The 22,242-nt window shown below is 40.1% G+C and overlaps 1 protein-coding gene across 4 annotated transcripts in view; it reads right to left on the bottom strand.

The window, feature by feature from the left end:
• Positions 1-22,242, bottom strand: part of LOC121856048 (serine/threonine-protein kinase/endoribonuclease IRE1-like) — a 79,432-nt gene that overhangs the window by 38,781 nt on the left and 18,409 nt on the right. For 3 of the 4 annotated variants that reach the window (XM_042351324.1, XM_042351322.1, XM_042351325.1), the window contains exons 8-11: positions 21,311-21,531; positions 14,742-14,924; positions 9,502-9,680; positions 1,245-1,444 (exon numbers count right to left, since the gene is read on the bottom strand). In XM_042351324.1, coding sequence (XP_042207258.1) covers positions 1,245-1,444; positions 9,502-9,680; positions 14,742-14,924; positions 21,311-21,531 — 783 coding nt within the window. The remainder of the gene's footprint in view (positions 1-1,244; positions 1,445-9,501; positions 9,681-14,741; positions 14,925-21,310; positions 21,532-22,242) is intronic. The other variant, XM_042351323.1, reaches the window with a different exon arrangement.

Consider the following 22,242-nt stretch of genomic DNA (forward strand, 5'->3'; position numbering starts at 1 on the left):
TTGAGACACATATTGTGCTCTTACCTTTCTCTTCACTGGATTTAGCACTCACTTTAGGCATGGTGACAAAGATATATATGCACACACACAAACAGAATATGAAAAAACCCTAGGAGATCAAAAACATATGTGGTGAGGAGTGATGGGAAACTGACTGATCGTATCAAAACAATGAAACGAGCTCAGGAGGGCATTACCAAAAACTTCCTTCATCTAGTTAGATGAAGAAGCAAATATTGTCACAAATTCATTCTGCTAAATCGAACTTCAGCTAAAATTAATTGCATTGTAAGGGATGATTACTGGATTTCATAAAAAACTAATCCCGAGAACACACCACAAAGAACTACTAGGAAGCACAAAACCACAAGGAAAATTTTGTTGTATAGGAGTGGTGTGCGTGTCTAGTGCAGATAACAGAGAAATACACAGTAAGCATAAAAACTGCTAACAACAGGATATAGTGGTATGTGGAGGAAGGAACCTTGATGAATAGACGTTGTTCAGGCCACCCTTACTCAACAACAATATATGAAGACCAAAAAATTATGGAATGCATGCAAGATAGGACTACACACACAGTGGAAAAACACTGTGGAAGAGTTGCAAATGGAGTGCACAGTATTAATGGCAGTGCAGAGACTGAATTCAGTTGGTGTTTACTAAAGCATACTCGCTAGTAACCTGCATTAACACAATGTCACAAGGACAAAAACTTCTAGTAACACGTCATATTTTCTGATGAGAAAACATTTTCACCAGATAATATGGCTTCTCTTTTCCAAGGTTCCTCAGGCCTGCTAACTTTTCATTAGTTTCAAGGATGCATGCATCAGATGGCTCGACTTTCCTTCTATACATTCACCAAAACTTTGAAGATAGTTAAGTCTTTGACTGTCCAGTTTGTTTACAGCTTAGAGTAAGAAATATTCAAATGTGTAACATAACTATTTCAATCAGTCTATTAAATGCATAAATATCTTCACTTCTGGGTAAGGAGAAATTTGACTAAACTACTTTATAAAAAGTATATTTGAGAAGTCTCATTCAATTTTACATCATATACTGTACACTGTTTCTACAGAATTTACATGCATAATAATTGTCAAAAGATAATATGCAAACTAGAAGCAAAAAGAAGTTAACTTTTATTAATAGTAATTCTCTGGAAAAATCAATTTAAGAGTATGTGTTTGGTACTAAAATGAGTTTTACTATACAACTGAGACATGTTAACTACTCACTTGAACACAAAGGTACCATCACAGCCTTTCCCAAGCAACTGCTGTGGATCAAATATGATTTTGCCGACACTAACAGTTCCATTATCCAGTTCCTCTGCTAAGGCTGTGATGTTGCCAGAGGAGCCTCCAGAGCTGTTAGATCCTTGTGACCATGGACGTCTAGATGACATCTCTTGAGTCAGCCTTGCATAATCCTGAGCCTGCAGGTAAAGACAACAGTGAATTTCTAAGTAACCAAGTTAATAAAATGTTAACATATCTGATTACAATACAGAATACAGCTAGACCCCGACTTACGACAGGGTTAGGGACCCAAATCCAGGTCATAAGTCGTAAGTCCGACATAGATAAAAAAAAAATCCCAAAATTTTTTTTCAAAAAAAAAAAAAAATTAAAAAATTTTGTTTTCAAAAAAATAAAATAAAAATCTACAATGAAATACAGTACACTAAACGTAATAAATAATGAGGAATGGATACAGTACAGTAAAAGTAATAAATAATGAGGAATGGATACAGTATGACTGAGCACTTACCTTAAATGTAGTCAGCTGAATGCACATATGGCCCCCATAATTTTCTATTTACAGGATACATGGAGACTATATTAATTGGAAGAAGCAGAAGAGGAGACAGGGCTGCGTGGGTCATCAACGTCGCTTTCTTCGGACAGGTTTATGTGCTGTGAAAACTTGCTGGTTGAAGGTATTGGGTCATCTTGAGGTAGTGAAGAGGCAGCACTGGTGGGGCATGAGGAGACAGCACTGGGGGACTTGTTGAAATAGATGTCCAATTTAGACTGCACAGTTTGCTTTTTCTTTTCATAATAAATTTCTCTGTAGTAAGCAAGTGCAACTTGGATCATTCTGTCAACTTTGGCATAACGCTCATAATTTTGATCCATGCCATCAAACATTTGCATTGCTTTATTAATTGTAGCAAATGCCTCTGCCATTTGTTTCACTGAAAACTTTTTGGGGAGTGCAGGTTCTTCTTCTACATTTTGTCTCTCTTCTTCCTCTGCAACTTTCTGTGCATCTACTTCAATAAGATCCTCGTTACTGAGCTCTTCTGCTACACTTTCAACCAACTGTCCAACATCTTCATTATCAATTTCTAACTCCAGCTGTTTACCTAACTCCACTATCTTGTTACTAATATCCGAAATAACTTCATTTTCATTAAATCCTTTGAAACTGTGCACATATCTTTTCAGGATTTTCTTCCATATTCCATTCATGCAATGTTTTGTAACCTGATCCCATGCTGCACTTATGTTCTTTATACATGACAAAATGTTGTACTCCTTCCAAAACTCTCTGAGCGTTTTCTCACCTTCATTAGCAGCAACAGCCTGAGCGCAGGTCGTGCGTAAATAATACGCTTTAAAGGCAGCAATAGCACCTTGATCCATGGGTTGGATGATAGAGGTAGTGTTGGATGGAATGTACACTACCTTAACATCAAGGTGCATGTCGTCCAGGTGTGGTGGGTGTCCCAGAGCATAATCCAAAATCAGTAAAATCTTGAATGGAATCTGTTGTTGCAGACAATACTCCTTGGCTCGTGGAATGAAACAAGTCATGAACCAATCCTCAAACAGTACTAGGGTCATCCAAGCTCTCGTGTTTCTGCGATAAAACACTGGCAGTGTGTGCTTGCTGACATGTTTAAAAGCCCTGGGGTTCTCTGAATGATACATCATGAAGGGCTTTAGCTTGAAACCAGCAACATTCTCCCCCCAACAGAAGTGTAATTCTGTCCTTGAATCCGGGCATTGTTTTCGCCTCTCTCTCTGTGGATGTATGTCCGCTCAGGCATGCGCTTCCACAATAATCCAGTCTCATCCACATTGAATATTTGCTCAGGCAAATAATTCCCTTCCACAATCACATCATCTAACTCCTCCTTAAAAGCTTCGGCAACACCAACATCGGCACTAGCTGCCTCTCCACTCACCTTAACATTGTGTAGACTGTAGCATTTTTTAAATCTATCAAACCACCCATGACTTCCTGTAAAGGTTTGATCACATTCATCTCCTGCCTGCTGCTTCAGGCTTTGGAACAGGCTTCTTGCTTTAGCCTGTATGGTTAGAAGGCTTAAGGGAACACGCTTCTGTATCTGGTCTTCTATCCATATCACCAATAATTTTTCCATATCGTGAAGAGGACCTTGTCTTCTCTTTGATATTATAGTTCCCTTTATAGGTGTTGTTCCTTTCACTACTTCACGAATACGTTCCTTGTCCTTCAGAATAGTGGATATGGTCGAGTGTGAGAAACCTAGGTCACGTGAGATCGTTGCTACAGTTTTTCCATTCTCATGCTGAGTTATTATCTTCATTTTCATCTCAAAAGTAATTGCCTGTCTCCTTTTCTTTGGAGCACCACCAGCACTCTCACTTTTACGCTTTCCAGTCATTATAAAGTCAATTAAATACGATAATAACGAAAGTTCACAGCGCGATCAGTATAGGATACGATAGCCAAACACAAACAAAGCGCTCCACTGAGTGAGTGTACCCACGAGGCGACCCGAGACGCGCCACCCACTCGCCCGGACGGAAACGTTTCGGTATAGAAAATGCGTGCATCATTTGAAAATATTTTTGGTCACGACTGCCGCGATCGTATGTCCCGACGGACGTACGGTCAAAGCAGGTCGTAAGTACCAATGGACGTAAGTCCATGTGGTCGTAAGTCGGGGTCTAGCTGTATATCGTACATATACACTAGAACTCTTAAATCACTACTGTAATGTGATACAGGTGATTAATTTTATCTCTTGTGCAAAATATATGATGTTTATATTCAAATTATTCGCTGTCTTGCAAGGATTCCAGCAATGCAAATTATATTCTCCTAACTTTAGTCTGAGATATTATATAAGATAAATACTTTAAAGCCTAACGAAAACACCAAACTTTTGTCTGGGAAGGTGGGGTGGGTGGGTGGGTGGGTGGGTGGGTAGGGGAGGGAGGGAGGGAGGAGGAGGAGGAGGAGGAGGAGGGAGGAGGAGGAGGAGGAGGAGGGAGGAGAGGGAGGGAGGAGAGGAGGAGGGAGGAGCAGGGAAGAGAGGGGGAGCAGGAGGTGAGGTGTATTTTGATTGACAGATAGTGCATCTGGTGAAGTATAATTTGTTTATTTACTTGAGGTTTGTTTTTAGCTCATAAAATTTATAGAAATTACCAGGGCAGAATATAATTTATATTGCTGGAATTCTTATAAGATAGTAATTAACTTGAATATAAACAAGCTAAAATTTGCATTAGACATACAAATTTTAGATCAAATTTAAGAATTTTATTAAGAAAGAGCAAAAATTTTGTCTTTTGTGCAAAATTTATGACGTTTATATTCAAATTATTCGCTGTCTTGCAACGATTCCAGCAATACAAATTATATTCTCCTAACTTTAGTTTGAGATATTATATATGATTAAAACTGCAAGCCTAGTGCTTTTCCCCAAACGTTTCTCGGGAAGGTGGGGGGTAGGGAGGGAGGAAGGGAGGGGTGACAGTGACATTGTAGTGGACTCCATCCCCTACAAGGGACGACTGAGCCCCCGCGCGCCTACCAGTCAATGAGCGTACAGCCATCGGTGCCTGTAGACCTACTCTCCAGCGCGGACGCACACGTAGCAACGCTAGGACCAGAGTGCCGGTGGCCTCCTCCTCTGTGATTGGCCCTCTCGCTATGCTCACCCCAAATCCTGATCCTCGTAAATTGTATAAATACGGCCATGGCTGGCCAGGGAAACCATTCTACTCTGACCTGCAGGACCAGCAAGATCTCTCTCCAGCACCTCACCACCCAGCTTCCTCAGAGAGCTCCTCGCCCTACAGGAACTCTGAGCAAGCTACACCTCACCTAGTAACTCCTTAGCACTACTCTGTACAACAATATATATACAGAAAATGCATCGTGAGTTTCTATTCTACCTCATTCCTGAGTGTGAGATATCTACATGTACATACGTTGTGTGGCCATACAAAGAGATAATAGACATCTAAAGATAATTGCCTACTGGCCACAATACAGTACGCTACAACATGTTTGACAGTTGGTGCCTGTGGTGTGAAGTATTTAATTGTTAATTTATGTCCTTTAGATTGAATTTTTGTTTTCTGCTTATAAAATTTAATATAAGTGACCTGGGTGAATTTAATTTGCATTGCTGGAATTCTTATAAGATAGTGATTAAGTTGAATGTAAACATGCCATAGTTTGCACTAGACAAAAATTTTAGTAATCATTTTATACGTTATTCTGATTACATGTACAGTACAGTTCAGCTTTGTCCTTAGGACAGTGTATGCATGTAAATGAGTTTCAATAAATGAATAAAGTTACATATATGAGCCAAAAATAGTTGAAAAACTTTATGTAGACAGAGCTTGGTTGGCTAAATTTGAGAATAACCAATAATTTTAATACTGTATAAAAAAAATGCACAAATATTAAAGAGTACAATTTTCTTGATAATTACTCCATTGGAAACGAATGTAAACATAGAAGAGATTACTGAATTGGCTGAGTACCTCCTCAGCTTATCAACTGATGCTCAAAACAATACCTGATTTTCGTAAGGATTTCGTTAATAAATTTTTTTTTCGTTAACCGAATTGAAGCTTCTTATGGAAGGTAATTCGTTAACCGAGGCGTTCGTTAACCGAGGGACCACTGTATCATACTCATGGTTGTTGTTGTGTGTTGCAGACTGTGTATAGATTTGCACCTATTTAAAAATAAAGAGAAAAAAAAAGAACAATACTTAGCTGCTCTCTGTTGCCTTTAGGGTTGTCTTCCTTTTTTTCTTCTCTCTTTTTTTCAGTTCACTTCGGCATTTGTCAGTATTTATGTGCCATCTCTATGTTCACTGCATTTTGCTATGAATAACGGATTTTATACACCCACTCAGTCCTTTAGAAACACAGAAAAATAAAATAAAACTTTGGGGCGGTAATAGAATGCCTTTAAGGATAGCCAAGCTTGTTGATTTGATTTTATTTTATTTTATTTTATTTTATTTTATATTATTTTTTATTTCAACTACAGGTTGACAACCCTTTATCCGAAATTCCAAAAACCGAAAGTTTTTTGTGTTCTTTTATTTTTATTTTTTAACTGGTATTAGCCCATCTGGGCACAGGTTACTGACCCACATCGGGGCCTGGGGGCAAAAATGTAATAGTAATAATAATTATAATTATAAAAATAAAAATAAAAATAAAAATAATAATAATAATAATAATAATAATTATTATTATTATTATTCATAGCAAATAAAAATTTTAAGAAAAAATACACAAAAATAAAATAAGAATGATAACAATAATAATAATAATAATAACAATAATACACTTTTTCACATATCCGTTGAGACATTGTTACATAACTATTTGACAAATTTCATAACCAAATGACAGAACACATATTGAACAGTCTAAAATAACTGTTGGTGGTATGTCATTCTCCAAGTGTTACATTCTCATACTATATGTAGACTGTCGGTTTATTGTTCACGTCTGTCAACTTCATACCTTATGTCAATCACTTCCGTTAGCATGAACGAACAGTTATTTAAGATTGTCATTCAATATGTGTTCTGTCATTCGGTTATAAAATTTGTCAAATAGTTATGTAACAATGTCTCAACGGATATGTGAAAAGGTGTACTGTAATAATAAAGAAATACAAGAATGAAAAAAAGATCTATTATTATTATTATTATTATTATATTTTAGCCCCCAAGCCCCAATGTGGGTCAGTGACCTATGCCTGGGTGGTCTGATCCCTGTACTAACCATTCTGAAATCAGAAAAATTCCGAAAACCGAAATGCATCTGGTCCCAAGGATTTCGGGTAAGGGATTGTCAACCTGTAGTATTCCCTTATACTTTCTTTTCCTGTTCTCATCGACGACTAGATCTCTTTGTGCTATCACTGTGTACACTGTATCTCCCTGTGAATGGTGAATTGTAGGCACAGTTTCAGTCCATGAGAAAGCACACAAACAAAATAACATTTAAAGTCTCTGTGGCACCTATAACATGACTTGGTTTCTGCTGGCAGTGGTGCCTTACCAGCTTGCTTGCCAATTTGTATTCATTTTAAGTTATTTACAGCTTCTTCTGCAGTCACTGATGACACTATGAACTGATTTAACTAAAGGCACAGTACTACACTCCCTGGTTGGCCTTTATCACAGCCGTGACCACAACTCCGTAAAAATATAAAATAAAAGCTTTGTCAAATGGCAATGATTTTGTGGTTGTAGGCCTCTTGACCTGGGCTGTACCTCCAACTCAGTGGAGATTGAGTTTTCAAAAATACAATCAAGTCTAGCATTGAAAATCCTACATCAATTTACACTTTCACATCACTAAGACGATCTTGATGACCTTATGTAACCACTGTCCAATTTCTGCCGCTCAACAACGAAGGCCCAAGTGCCGAACACGCTTTGTTACAGAGACGCAACACAACCCGACACGACACGCGCCTAACCCTCCACATTTTATTTATTTATTGATTCAGTATTATATTCTCATATGATTGAACTCTTATGATTTATGGTTCATTAGGATTAATATAACATTTTCGGTAACAGAGAAAAAATATAATACTGTATGCAATTTGTAATATGACTTGAAAATAAAAGGATAAGCTGTATAAGAAGGCTGTTTACTCAAATGCGTTCGTATGAGCTTTCAGTAGACCAGCTTACAACAGGGGTCACTATAACACACTGCACATATAGTATTTGATATGAAGATACCTTCTTATAAACGTTATTTACTAACTTTGAGTGTTATATGATGACTCAGTTTGGCTACTTGTACCCTTAGACAAATGATAAATGAATAAACCAGGGTATATGCAGATGCATAATACTTTACACTACAATATTACTTATAAAGTGATGATAAATACACTACAATAGTATTTAGTAAGTGATGATGAATGAACTGAAATAGTATTTATTATGTGATAATATATACACTACAATAGTATTTAAGTTGTGATAAATACACTGTAATAATATTTATTAAGTGATGATAAATACACAACTGTACTGTACTAATTTACTAAGTGTTAAAGACAGACATTGTGGTAAGCCGATCAGCTGTCTGCTCTTTGTAAACAAATGAGTATGAACTTGTGGGGTATGGGTTGTTTGGTTCACACTCAGGATGGTTGGAGAAAGGAAACTCACAATGTGCTCTCTGTATACATGTTGTATTGGATGTACAATGCAGCTTGGTGCTGGGAAGGCAGCGTGGTTACAAGCGTGATGTAGAGAGAGCTGGTTGGTGAGGACGCTCAGAGAAGGACAGCTTGTGGGTCGCCATGCTCGCCGGCGGGAGCGAGGACCGCCAGGCAGGCGGAGGAGGAGGAGGTGTTGCTGGCTGGTTGGTGAAGGTAGAAAGAGAGAGATCACCACGAGGTCAGGTCTTAAATAGCGGGGGAAGGCGTGGCTTAGTAGTTGACCCCCGCTCCGTGGGCGGCGCTGGTTGACCTAGACCACGAGGCATACACTGGGGAATTCGCGGGATCGGCTACTCAGCGACAAACAGCGTTTGTAGGGGAGAAATCCACTACAAACTGACTCATGTTCAGTGTGGGATTTTTTCTTCAGAAAAGCTGATTCTTTAGGATAATATTTATCAACCTGGCACCAAATGATCCTAAATTATATGAGAATTGTGGTGGAATTGCATAAAAAAGTGTTAAAGGAATCTTGTGGGTGAGAGGGGGAGGGAGCCACCCACCCATGCTACTCCTGCTCCCCTCTGCTCCTAAATAAACACTCACCTTCCACATACAATATACACCAACACTTATTTATTGTTATTTTTATCTTTATGGTACTGTACAATGTATATTTTTTCTTTATTCATAAGAAAAATTTTGTTGTTACTTACATATAACACTTTACAGTAAATCACTATTATCTCAGTGACAACAGTTGTTGACAACCAGACTTATGTTTGATTTTCAGCCCAGAAAAATTGTTTCATATTTTATTGTTGAAGAAACAGTCTTCTAATAACCTTGTTATACACTTAAAAACCTTAGTTGTTGAAGTGCAGTAAAAACATAACAACAACTGATTTTCTTTATACAGTTCAGATATGCAGTGTTATCTTCACCCCCAATCCTCACAGATTCGCTTTTTTCGGACTGAGGTCTGTCCCCAATTAGTTGATTTGTCGAGGTTCTACTGTATATAAAAAAATTGTGTGCACTTACTTGTTTGTACAAAAGGAAAGCAATTATTCCAAATCCCAGCATGAAGATGACTACCAGCAGGTTGACAGTATCACACAGGAACCACAGCCACATTGTATGTATCACTGCTCCCCACCACTTTAATACTTTTCCAGAAGTAATAAAGCTTACATTCATTCTCTTCACCTGATCCAATCCATCTGTGCCAAAGAGAAAAATAAGTGTGTGGGAGTGTGTATAATACTAACACTACTGTACTACTATTAATAACAATAATTAATGGTTTACTGAAAGAAAATGGCAACCAAAATGCTGAAAATATTTAATAAACAAAGACAATACAAAAAAAAGTTACAAATACTGTATTGAAATTGTGAGTGAGTCACTTGATTGGAAAAGGCTTCCAAAAAGAGAAGAAATGTGGAATGAACATGCAAAATGACAAGAGACCTGGTAGCAATCTGTTGCTATAATGGAGTTAGTCTAGTAAACTGTCTTGTGAGTTGACTGAATAGAAGGTTTTGCACCTAGGTGCCAAAGGAAGTCTGGCCACTTTCTCCCACCAGCTGCTCACACACTCAGCTCACACAAGGTGTTGGGGAGAGCTCTCATTTCTCACCTAGTGGAGTTGGGAGTCCTCATTTCCCTCCTGGTGGAGTTGGGAGTCCTCATTTCTCTCCTGGTGGAGCTGGGAATCCTCATTTCTCTCCTGGTGGAGCTGGGAGTCCTCATTTCTCACCTATTGGAGTTGGGAGTCCTCATTTCCCTCCTGGTGGAGTTGGGAGTCCTCAGTTTCCTCCTGGTGGAGCTGGGAGTCCTCATTTCTCTCCTGGTGGAGCTGGAAGTCCTCATTTCTCTCCTCGTGGAGCTGGGAGTCCTCATTTCCTCCTGGTGGGTGGTTGGAGTTGGAGTCCTCATGGAGGAGTCCCCATTTCTCCTGGTGTAGTTAGGAGTCCTCATTTTCTCCTGGTGGAGTTAGTCCTCCTGGTGGGCTGGGAGTCCTCCTGGTGGAGTTGGGAGTCCCCATTTCCCTCCTGGTGGAGTTGGGAGTACCCATTTCCTCCTGGTGAGCTGGGAGTCCTCATTTCTCTCCTGGTGTAGTTAGGTCCTCATTCCTCCTGGTGGAGTTGGAGTCCTCATTTCCCACCTGGTGGGCAGAGTGGTGAGTTAAGTCCCCATTTCCTGGTGGAGTTGGGAGTCCTCATTAGTGGATGGAAGTCCCATTTCCTCCTGGTGGAGTTAGGAGTCCCATTTCCTCCTGGTGGAGTTGGGAGTCCCCATTTCCCTCCTGGTGGAGTTGGGAGTCTCATTTCCCTCCTGGTGGGTTGGGAGTCCTCATTTTCCTCCTGGTGGAGTTGAGTCCTCATTTCCTCCCAGGAGTTGGGAGTCTCATTTCCTGGTGGGTTGGGAGTCCTCATTTCCTCCTGGTGGAGTTGGGAGTTGAGTCTCATTTCCTCCTGGTGGAGTTGGGAGTCCTCATCTCCACCTGGTGGAGTTAGAGTCCTCATTTCCTCCTGGTGGGTTGGGAGTCCTCAATTCCCTCCTGGTGGGTTGAGTCCTCATTTCCTCCTGGTGTAGCTGGGAGTCCTCATTTCCTCCTGGTGGAGCTGGGAGTCCTCATTCCCTCCCTGGTGGAGTTGGGAGTCTCATGTCCCTCCTGGTGGAGTTGGGAGTCCCTCAGGGGAGTTGGGAGTCCTCATTTCCTCCTGGTGGAGTTGGGAGTCCTCATTTCCTCCTCTGGGAGTTGGGGAGTCCTCATTTCCTCCTGGTGGGTTGGGAGTCCTCATTTCTCCTGGTGGAGTTGGGAGTCCTCCTGGTGGAGCTTTCCCTCTGGTGGAGTTGGGAGTCCTCATTTCCCCCTCATTTCCCTGAGTTGGGAGTTCTCTCATTTCCTCCTGGTGGAGTTACGAGTCCTCATTTCCTCAGGAGTTGGGAGCCTGGGGGGTTTCCTCATTTCCTGATGTAGTTGGGAGTGGAGTTGGGAGTCCTCATTTCCCTCCTGGTGGGTTGAAGTCCTCATTTCCTCCTGGTGGGTTAAGTCCTCATTTCACTCCTGAGTGGAGTTGGGAGCCCTCATTTTCACCTGGTGGAGTGGGAGTCCTCATTTCCCACCTAGTGGAGTTGGGAGTCCTCATTTCCCTCCTGGTGGAGTTGGGATTCCTCATTTCCTCCTAGTGGAGTTGGGAATCCTCATTTTCCTCCTGGTGGAGTTGGGAGTCCTCATTTCCTCCTGGTGGGTTAGAGTCTCTTCTCATTGGGTTGAATTCTCAGTGGAGTTGGAAATCCTCAGTTCCCTCCTGGTGGAGTTGGGAAGTCTCATTTCCTCCTGGTGGAGTTGGGGAGTCCTCATTTCTCTCCTGTGGAGCTGGGGAGTGGTGGAGTTGGGAGTCTCATTTCCCTCCTGGTGGAGTTGGGAGTCCTCATTTCCTCCTGGGAGTTGGGAGTCCTCATTTCTCTCCTGGTGGAGTTGGGAGTCTCATTTTCTCCCCTGGTGAACTGGGGTCCCCATTTCCTCCTATGTAGTTGGGAACTCCCTCCTGGTGGAGTTAGAGTCCCATTTCCCCTGGTGAGTGGGGACTCATTTCCTCCCCTGGTGGGTTGGGGTCCTCATTTCTCCTGGTGGGTTTCCCTATTTCCTCCTGGAGTTGGAGTCTCATTTCCTCCCTGGTGGAGTTGGGAGTCCTCATTTCCTTCCCTGGTGGAGTTAGGAGTCTCATTTCCCTGGTGGGTTGGGGAGTCTCATTTTCCTGGAGTGGAGTCCTCAGTTCCTCCTGGTGGATTGGGAGTCCCCATTTCTGCTGGTGGAGTTGGGAGTCCTCATTTCCTTCCTGGTGAGGTTAGGAGTCCTCATTTCTCTCCTGGTGGAGTTGGGAGTCCCCCTTTCCTCCTGGTGTGGTTGGGAGTCCTCATTTCCCTCCTGGTGGAGTTGGGGTCCTCAGTTCCCTCCTGTGGTGGAGTTAGGAGTCCCCATTTCCCTCCTTTGGGTTAGAGTCCTCTTCCTTCCTCGTGGAGTTAGGAGTCCTCAGCTCCTCCTGGTGGAGTTGGAGTCCTCATTTCCCTCCTGGTGGAGTTGGGAGTCCTCATTTCCCTCCTGATGGAGTTGGGAGTCCTCATTTCCCTCCTGGTGGAGTTGGGAGTCCTCATTTCCCTCCTGGTGGAGTTGGGAGTCCTCATTTCCCTCCTGGTGGAGTTGGGAGTCCTCATTTCCCTCGATTTAGTGCGAATTCGGTTTAAAGTGACCTCTCTTAGAACGTATCTCGTGTTATATCGACGTTCTACTGTACACACAGTTGAGTGAACAATGTCTGCCTCCTCAAGGCTCAAGTCGATAGCATCTGCTGGCGAGTACAGTACATATATTATAATAGCACAGTCGGCCCTTAACATACGTGGGTTTAGCATACACGGATTTGCAAATACGAGGATTGCCCCGCCGGAGGAATATACTGTACATTGAAGTACATTCAAATCGCGAGCGGCAACACACACTGCACACCGCCCGCCACCCCACACACACACACACACACGCATCGCTTGTCACGCCACCCCGTGCTCCCTCACTCAGTCAGTCAGTCTCGCTGTAACCACACTTGTGTTGACATCAGCATTGTAGGTCGACCCCGATTTTTTTACCAAAAAATTGTTAATTTATGATATTCCTCGTTTATAGGTCGACCCAAGTTTTTGAGGGTAATGGAACAACAAAACCTTCAGTAAAAACGCTCTACATCCTATAAACTGAGGCTCACCGTGCCTGAAACACCGAGTGCCAAAGGCAAATTGTTTACCATTTATTATTACGACACTTTACACTGAAACGCGAGTAGTTTCAACAAAAATATTGTATATTTCCATTCAAGTCAATTAGGAGGGAATATTATTGTAATACTGTACAACAGTTTTTAACTGACAACCATTCGAAAAGCGATTACGGTAACATCTTTTGAACGAAAAAGCGAAAGTCATTGTTTTCGTCAAGATTTTATCCCACTTTCCACTGTAATACGTACGTAATTTCAGCAAAAATATTACATTTCCGTGAATGTATTATATCAAGCGGGCATCTGAAAAGGTATAAGGATAGCCTAAAGACAAACCTGAAAAAGTGCCAAATCGACCCCCTCACTGTAATACTTGGAGGAGCACCACATGAGAAGGTGTCAATACTTTTGAGTTAGCCCAACTGCATAATGAGGCAAACAAGCGCCAATGCCGGAAAGAAGCTGCCGCTTCCCCTCCCACACTAGATGTAACCCTCCACATGTACAACATACTGTATGTGATCAACCATGCTAGTCCCGTATTGGCCTCTTTAGTCACCTTAGAGCTCACCAACAAAGGTGACATTCTTAATAACTCGTATCATTGTATCAAAGCTGGATGATCATCATGGTACTTGATTCCGAGTGACACCAAAGTATGGAAGTAGATTGTATGTATGTATGTATTTGTATAATACATATTGGGATTTAGTCATTATTTATAAGAAAATTTTATTTTATTTTACTTTTTATTCTGTTTGTCATAAATATGAATAAAATAATGGTGTAAATTGAATCAAGTCCTAAATTAACCAGGGTTTTAAATATGAATCATCATTATTGGAGGCTTTCCTGTAACCCAAATTTCCCAATAAATTTTAGTGCCACCAGTTCCAGTGATTTTGTGGTGTTAGAACACAACCCTGTTTTTGCCATAAAATAAGGACCATGAGTAACACAATAATCTACAGTATATAGAGCAGCATACCAGTATCAAGACACATAACATGAAACCAGTACAGGATCATACTTTTCATATACAGAACACATTATCAGGAGTTTGATTGAATTCCAAACTTAATTTATTTATCAACATTATACAAAATTCAAATTATTGAGGATACATGGTAAAGTATTATCATTATTGCAGAATTATCATTTTCAGCACAATATCTTAGATGGTAAGGGTAGGTTTAGGGTCTTAACTTACACCTAAATCCAAGTACATACATCAATAAATAACTTCATTATCAAGTATGCTTCCTAATGATGGAGTAACTACTGTATATATGCTAGCAGCACTGTGGCAAGGTAGGGAAAACTGAAAACGACAAGCTATTGGAAGCAAATACAACTAATGTGATCTTCCCAGCCACCCTTCATCACAGGAGGAAAGACATGTAATACAGGTACTGTAATTAAATATTGGTACATTATTTTTATTATATAAATTAAATGGCTGATTTGTAAAGAAGAACAAATTCATAATAAAGTACAAACCCCAAATTATGGTATCATCATCTTCATTGTGATGAGAGACACTTTGTCGAGGTCCAGATGAAAAACTATCATTCTTTTCATGTGTGATGCCAAGACGTACAACGTTGTTATTGATTGCCGCCACCTCCTCTGGACTTACTTTGGCCAAATCTGCTTTCACATTCTCAGGAATCTCATAGTAACCTGGAATGTCAGAGTGATCTGTATAAATTTCTTGACTTATACTAAAACTACACTTTAGACTTCACACAGTGAAAGAATACTACTGCAACATAATGTCATCCACTATACAGTACTGTACTACAATATATCACTGGATATGAAGAAACCATGGTAACTAGTGTTATCAAAGTTCACCTTCATGATATGTGACCCAGAGGTATATTAGTCGTGTTTTTGTTTTTTACCAATAAACTAACATCAGCAAATAAAAAAAAAAATCTGTAGTACAATAAACACTCGGTATAATGAACACTGAATATAACGGAACCCAGCTATAACTGACACCCCTAAACCAATCAGATAAACCCCCAGTATAATGGACAGGAGTCTGTTTTTCCAAGGAGTTGTCTGATAGTTCATCACTGCACAAATACTAAATGAAAGAAATTAAATACTGTATGCAATAAAGAATAAGAGACAAGCTGAAAATTATTGAAAATCTTGAGGAATAAACAACCATTATCATACGATGTATTTTTCTACTTATCACCACACTTGTTACATGCTCCTTTATCCTGTGAGCTATAAGTTTTGTTATGGTTATTTTTCAATGCATAATTTGGGTAGATATACAGTTGGCCCTTAACATACGTGGGTTTAACTTACACGGATTTGCAAATACGCGGATTGCCGCTGGAGGAATATACATAATTGAAATCGTGCGCGACACCACACACTGCACACCACACACACACACACATCGCCCGTGCCACCCCGCGCTCCCTCAGTCAGTCAGTCTCACTGTAACCACGCTTGTGTTGACATCACCATTGTAGTTGCAAAAATATTACATTTCCGTGAATGTATTATATCAAGCACAGTATGAATAGAATATCACTAATATAACAGTATTTTAACAGAAAACTATTAAAAAAACAAGTAAAATATCTTGAACATCGAAAGGTGAGGTAAAGTCTTTTGTTTTCATGTAGTTTATCCTAATTTACATTGAAATACATTACGTTTCAGCAAAGCTAATATTTATTTCTGAGAATATGGAAATGTAATATTTTTGCTGAAATGATGTACATATTACAGTGGAAAGTGACGAAAGCAATGACTTTCGCTTTCTTTCGTTCAAAAGATGTTACCGTAATCGCTTTTCGAATGGTTTTCAGTTAAAAAACTGTTGTATTACAATAATATTCTATCCTAATTCACTTGTGATGCAACAGTTTTTTTAACTGAAAACCATTCGAAAAGCGATTACGGTAACATCTTTTGAACGAAAGAAAACGAAAGTCATTGTTTTCGTCACGATTTTATCCCACTTTCCACTGTAATACGTAAGTCATTTCAGCAAAAATATTACATTTCCGTGAATGTATTATATCAAGAACAGTATGAATAGAATATCATTGCAATATAACAGTATTTTAACCAAAAACTATTAAAAAAACGAGTAACATCTCTTGAACATCGGAAGGTTAGGTAAAGTCTTTTGTTTTCGTCATGTATTTTATCCTATTTTACATTGAAATACATCACGTTTCAGCAAAACTACTATTTATTTCTGAGAATATATTCATTCAGGCGCAGTTTAGGTAAAATATACATGTGATGTAACAGTTTTTTAACTGAAAACTATTCGAAAAACACGTATCCTCTCGCCCTGTTCAAGGAGAAGACTGGGAGGAGCTGTTTGGTGCTGCAGACGATGACAAAGAAAATGATTTTGATGGATTTTAATAAAAATATTCAGAAATATGGTATCGTAGTATTTATTCAAGTGAATTAGGGTAGAATATTATTGTAATACCATTGGAAAAGCGATTACGGTAAAATCTTTTGAACAACGAAAAAAAGCGAGTCATTGTTTTCGTCATGATTTTATCCCACTTTCCATTGTAATACGTACGTCATTTTAGCAAAAATATTACATTTCCATATTTATTTCTGAGAATATATTCATTCAGTCACAGTTAAGATAAAATATACTTGTGATGTAATATTTTAATGAAAATACCCGGTACGTATTTAGAAATACGGTATAGTAGTTTTCTTTTGTTTCAAATTTAATTAACAAAGATTGATGTTTCAAATGTAATGAACAAAAATTTATGTATCTATAAATAAACTTTAAAAAATGAATACTTTATGTTTTACATCGTCCTGTGCTACCATACCATGCATTTGGCTACTTTGGGCTCGCTATGACGACGCAAGAGATCAGCCCTGGCAATTGTACCGATACTCACAGCTGGTGGTGCGTCGTTTCCATTGTTTACTGGTAGTTACTGGTAAATATTTTTCAACCTAACGAAACTATTACCCGTTTAGAGGTCGACCCCCAATTTTTTGCCAAAAACTTTGGTCTTAAAAACTCGAACTACGCACAGGTATATACGGTAAATAAGGACATGGGGGGCCAGGGGTGTTTTTAGGGAGGGAAGGGGCAGCAAAAATACGCGGATTCTGAACCTTCACAGGTATCTCTGTTACCTAACCCCCGTGTATGTTAACGGCCGACTGTACAGTAAAGCCCCTATATAACGGACTAATTGGGGAGAAGGCCGGTCTGTTAATGCCAAAAGCCCGGATTTCCAGATCTGGAATAATAATGACTCTGTCTGTGATATAACAACATAGTCCGAAGCTGCTGCCACCAATCATCACCATCACCACTCACCACCATCACCACCAACACTCACACCACCGCCACTCACACCACCACCAACACTCACACCACCACCAACACTCACCACCACTTACCACTATCACCAACACTCACACCACCACCACTCAACACCAACACCAACACTCACTCACTCACCACCACCACCACCACTCACCACCACAACCAATACCACCACTACTCACCACCACCACTCACACCACCACCAACACTCACCACTACTCACCACCATCACCAACACTCACAACACCAATACTACCACCACCAACACTCACAGCAGCAGCACCACCTCCAACAATAACATTCACCATCACCAACTGGTGTTTACAGGATAAGAACCCAGCAACAGAGTGGCAGCCTGCAGACTAGCAGAATATACAAAAGTCGCTCTACACGTTAGTAACAAATACAGTGCCGATTGGTTGTAAATGGAGGAGGGGGAAATGATGTGTAATAATGACCGCTGCACTGCCAGGCACATGTGAACAGCTGACTTATACACAGTATGGATTTTCATATTTTTTTTATTTTCTAGTAAAAAATAACTTGGGTCACAGTCACAAATATTCACTATACAGGGTATTATGTGGATCAGTCATATAAAGAGCGAGCATGTCAAGTAAGTTGAATGCTTCCGGGAAAATTTTTTACACAAGGAGGAGAGTGTCGATTGGCTGTGAGCATTTATGGGTAGGTCACTCCCATTGGCTGAGACACTGTAAACAAGATAGCCACTGTCGGGGAATCCTGAGTGTTTAGTCTTGTAACTTCTGCCTTGTATTATGGATTTTCTTTACTTTTTTTCTAATAAAATATAACTCCAGGAGAGGACCAAAGAGCTCTACAAAAAATCAGCATTTTATATTTACAGGTACTCCTCGACTTAAGACCTACTTGACTTACGACCACCCGGACATACGTTCGTTAACCGAGGGACCACTGTACTAAATAATTTTTAAAGTGAAGAATAAATAGATGCATGTCACCGTTTTATGTTATATTCAAAATTATTATTGTATCAGGATTTCTTGAAATATTTACTTAAATATTCAACCCCTAATATGAAGCTCATTTGAGCACTAACCTGGCCAGCAAAGCTAGCCGTCAAACTGTTGTCCATTTCTCACAACAGCCGATATCTTTCTGCTTGCTGGGTCGTCAGGCCAGCGGCCAGCAAAAGGGCCAACATGTTGGGAGGAAAGTGCCGTCTGCTGCTGCCTTTATCTGCTCAAGACACCCCACACTCAGGGCCACCATCATTCCATGTGTTATTTGCTGACACATATGCCTAGCCGAGAGTCTGTTTTTTTTGTATTTTTTTTACAAGCCAAGTTTCAAGGTTGCAAGGGCATTTCTTGGCATCAGATAGTGAGATGATGGAAGAGGAAGGTTGAAGTGCATTATTACCCACGTTATTGGTTTACTACTCCACTAATACCCACAATAAAAGTACAAAAACAGTTAAGAGTAATATCCCTACATGTGTGGCAACAGGATACAACAGAAAGCTGGAGTGGTTGGGAAGTGTGGGTTGGGACAGTAGTGCAGTGACTGGCTGAAAGCAAGGCATGTGGCTGAGGAGGTGTGCTCATTGGCTAACTAACGTGAGGATTGTACTCCCCTTCTAATACAGTAACTGACAGCCCTCTTGTGACTTAGGGATCATATTTTTTAAACTTAAAATACACAGGCTCCTAATACAATACTGGTGCACATAGGTATAACAATCAAAATATTTTGAATACAGGTGCTCCCCGACTTACGACGGGGTTAGGGACCTAAATCCAAGTCGTAAGTCCAACTATCGTAAGTCCGACGTAGAATAAAAAATAAATAAAATAAAATAAAAAATCTACAATGAAATACAGTACAGTAAACATAATAAATAATGAGGAATGGATACAGTACAGTAACAGTAATAGATAATGAGGAATGGATACAGTGTGACTGAGCACTTACCTTTAATGTAGTCAGCTCAATGCACACGGGGCCCCCATAATTTTCTATTTACAGGATACATGGGGATTATATTAATTGGATGAAGCAGAAGAGGAGACAGGGCTGGGTGGGTCATCAATGTCGCTTTCTTCAGACAGGTTTATGTACTGTGGAAACTTGCTGGTTGAAGGTATTGGATCATCTTGAGGGAGTGAAGAGGCAGCACTGGTGGGGCGTGAGGAGACAGCACTGGGGGACTTCTTAAAATAGATGTCCAATTTAGACTGAACAGTTTGCTTTTTCTTTTCATTATAAATTTCTCTGTAGCAAGCAAGTGCATATTGGATCATTCTGTGAACGTTGGCATAACTCTCATAATTTTGATCCATGCCATCAAACATTTGCATTCCTATATTAATTGTAGCAAATGCCTCTGCCATTTGTTTCACTGAAAACTTTTTGGGGGGTGCAGGTTCTTCTTCTACATTTTGTCTCTCTTCTTCCTCTGCAATTATCTGTGCATGTAGTTCAATAAGATCCTCGTTACTGAGCTCTTCTGCTACACTTTCAACCAACTGTTCAACATCTTCATTATCAATTTCTACCTCCAACTGTTTACCTAACTCCACTATCTTGTTACTAATATCCGAAATAACTTCATTTTCATTAGCTCCTTTGAAACTGTATGCCCGCTCAGGCATGCGCTTCCACAATAATCCAGTCTCATCCACATTGAATATTTGCTCAGGCAAATAATTCCCTTCCACAATCACTTCATCTAACTCCTCCTTAAAAGCTTCGGCAGCACCAACATCGGCACTAGCTGCCTCTCCACTCACCTTAACATTGTGTAGACTGTAGCATTTTTTAAATCTATCAAACCACCCATGACTTCCTGTAAAGGTTTGATCACATTCATCCCCTGCCTGCTCCTTCAGGCTTTGGAACAGGCTTCTTGCTTTAGCCTGTATGGTTAGAAGGCTTAAGGGTACACGCTTCTGTATCTGGTCTTCTATCCATATCACCAATAATTTTTCCATATCGTGAATAGGACCTTGTCTTTTCTTTGAAATTATAGTTCCCTTTATAGGTGTTGTTCCTTTCACTACATCACGAATACGTTCCTTGTCCTTCAGAATAGTGGATATGGTCGAGTGTGAGAAACCTAAGTCACGTGAGATCGTTGCTACAGTTTTTCCATTCTCATGCTGAGTTATTATCTTCATTTTCATCTCAAAAGTAATTGCCTGTCTCCTTTTCTTTGGAGCACCACCAGCACTCTCACTTTTACGCTTTTCAGTCATTATAAAGTAAATTAAATACGATAATAACGAAAGTTCACAGCGCAATCAGTAGGATACGATAGCCAAACACCAACTAAGCGCTCCACTAAGTGAGTGTACCTACGCTCTCGCCCGGGACAGAAACGTTTCGGTATAGAAAGCGCACGCGTCATTTGAAAATATTTTTGGTCACGACTGCCGTGGTCATATGTCCCGACAGTCGTAAGGTCAGAGCAGGCTGTAAGTACCGATGGACGTAAGTCCAAGCAGTTGTAAGTCGGGGACTACCTGTATAGAAAATGGAAATACCACTATCTCAAATTGGCATTTCAGGCGCTTGCACCCATAATATAGGCAAAGCCTCAAATGATTAACTCACCTTTTATTTTTGTATCAGTCATCAGTGCGGAGGATTAAGCCTAAAACCAGACTTGACAGCACACAACAAATGGATCTCCTTGGACAAATGACAGGTTATAAACAATTCTTACCCAGCAAAAGGACTTCCGGTTTCTTTTTTTCTTCTGTATCACCAGTGCTTTTAAAATCGCGAGAGCCAAGTGTCCCTCGGGAGCCAGGTGGTCCTTCCAACAAGAGTTGTGATCCTCTATGTGATATGGTGGCTGTGGTAACATCCACCAAGGCAGGAACAGCATACACACCTGAACTGCATTCTCCAATATAGATTGTAGGGCTGTTAGAAAAGAAAATACTGTACCATAATAAATTCTCAGCATCACTTTTCTCTAAAAAAATGTTCCTCCAGTTAACAAATACAGTATAATGAACTTAATGAACAATGTTTAAGACTCTTAACTGCATTGGTCTTCACTGTACAAAACATCCTCATCAGGTCTAGTCTATGGACACATGCACAAGAAAGGTACAGTATGTTTGGTAGTTTGCCTAATACAAATTGGACTAATTGTGGGAGAGGGCAGACCAAGAAGGCTGAATTTCTGAGTAGGCCGGAATCCAACAAGGGTCCGATCTCCAAAGGCAGTTCAGTCTGAGATAAGAAGATGAGTCCGAGTCTGACTTAGGCTCAACAAACTACCGGGTAAGGGCATGGACACAGTAGCCATATCACATGTTCTGATTCAGTTAACACTCTCAAGACATTATGGATGGATGACAATGCATTGTGTAGAAACCAATTTTTTTTAATGATGGAATTAGTGATGACGTGAGAAGTGATTTTTTTTTTTTAATTTACTACTTAATTCTATTCCTAATTGATAATTTGTCTAACATATCTATGGTACTGAAGCGTATCCTCAGAGCCTTTAGTTTAAGAACATTAAATGTCTTCAATATTTCATTTCTTAAAAAAGCATTACAGTAAGCTCTCGATTAACGTCGGGGTTACTTTCCTAAAATCGCAACGTTATACGAAACGACGTTAAGTGGATCAATTTTCCCC

Source organism: Homarus americanus, unplaced genomic scaffold (genome assembly GCF_018991925.1).
Source record: "Homarus americanus isolate GMGI-L3 unplaced genomic scaffold, GMGI_Hamer_2.0 scaffold19117, whole genome shotgun sequence".
NCBI classification, from domain to species: Eukaryota; Metazoa; Arthropoda; class Malacostraca; order Decapoda; family Nephropidae; genus Homarus; species Homarus americanus.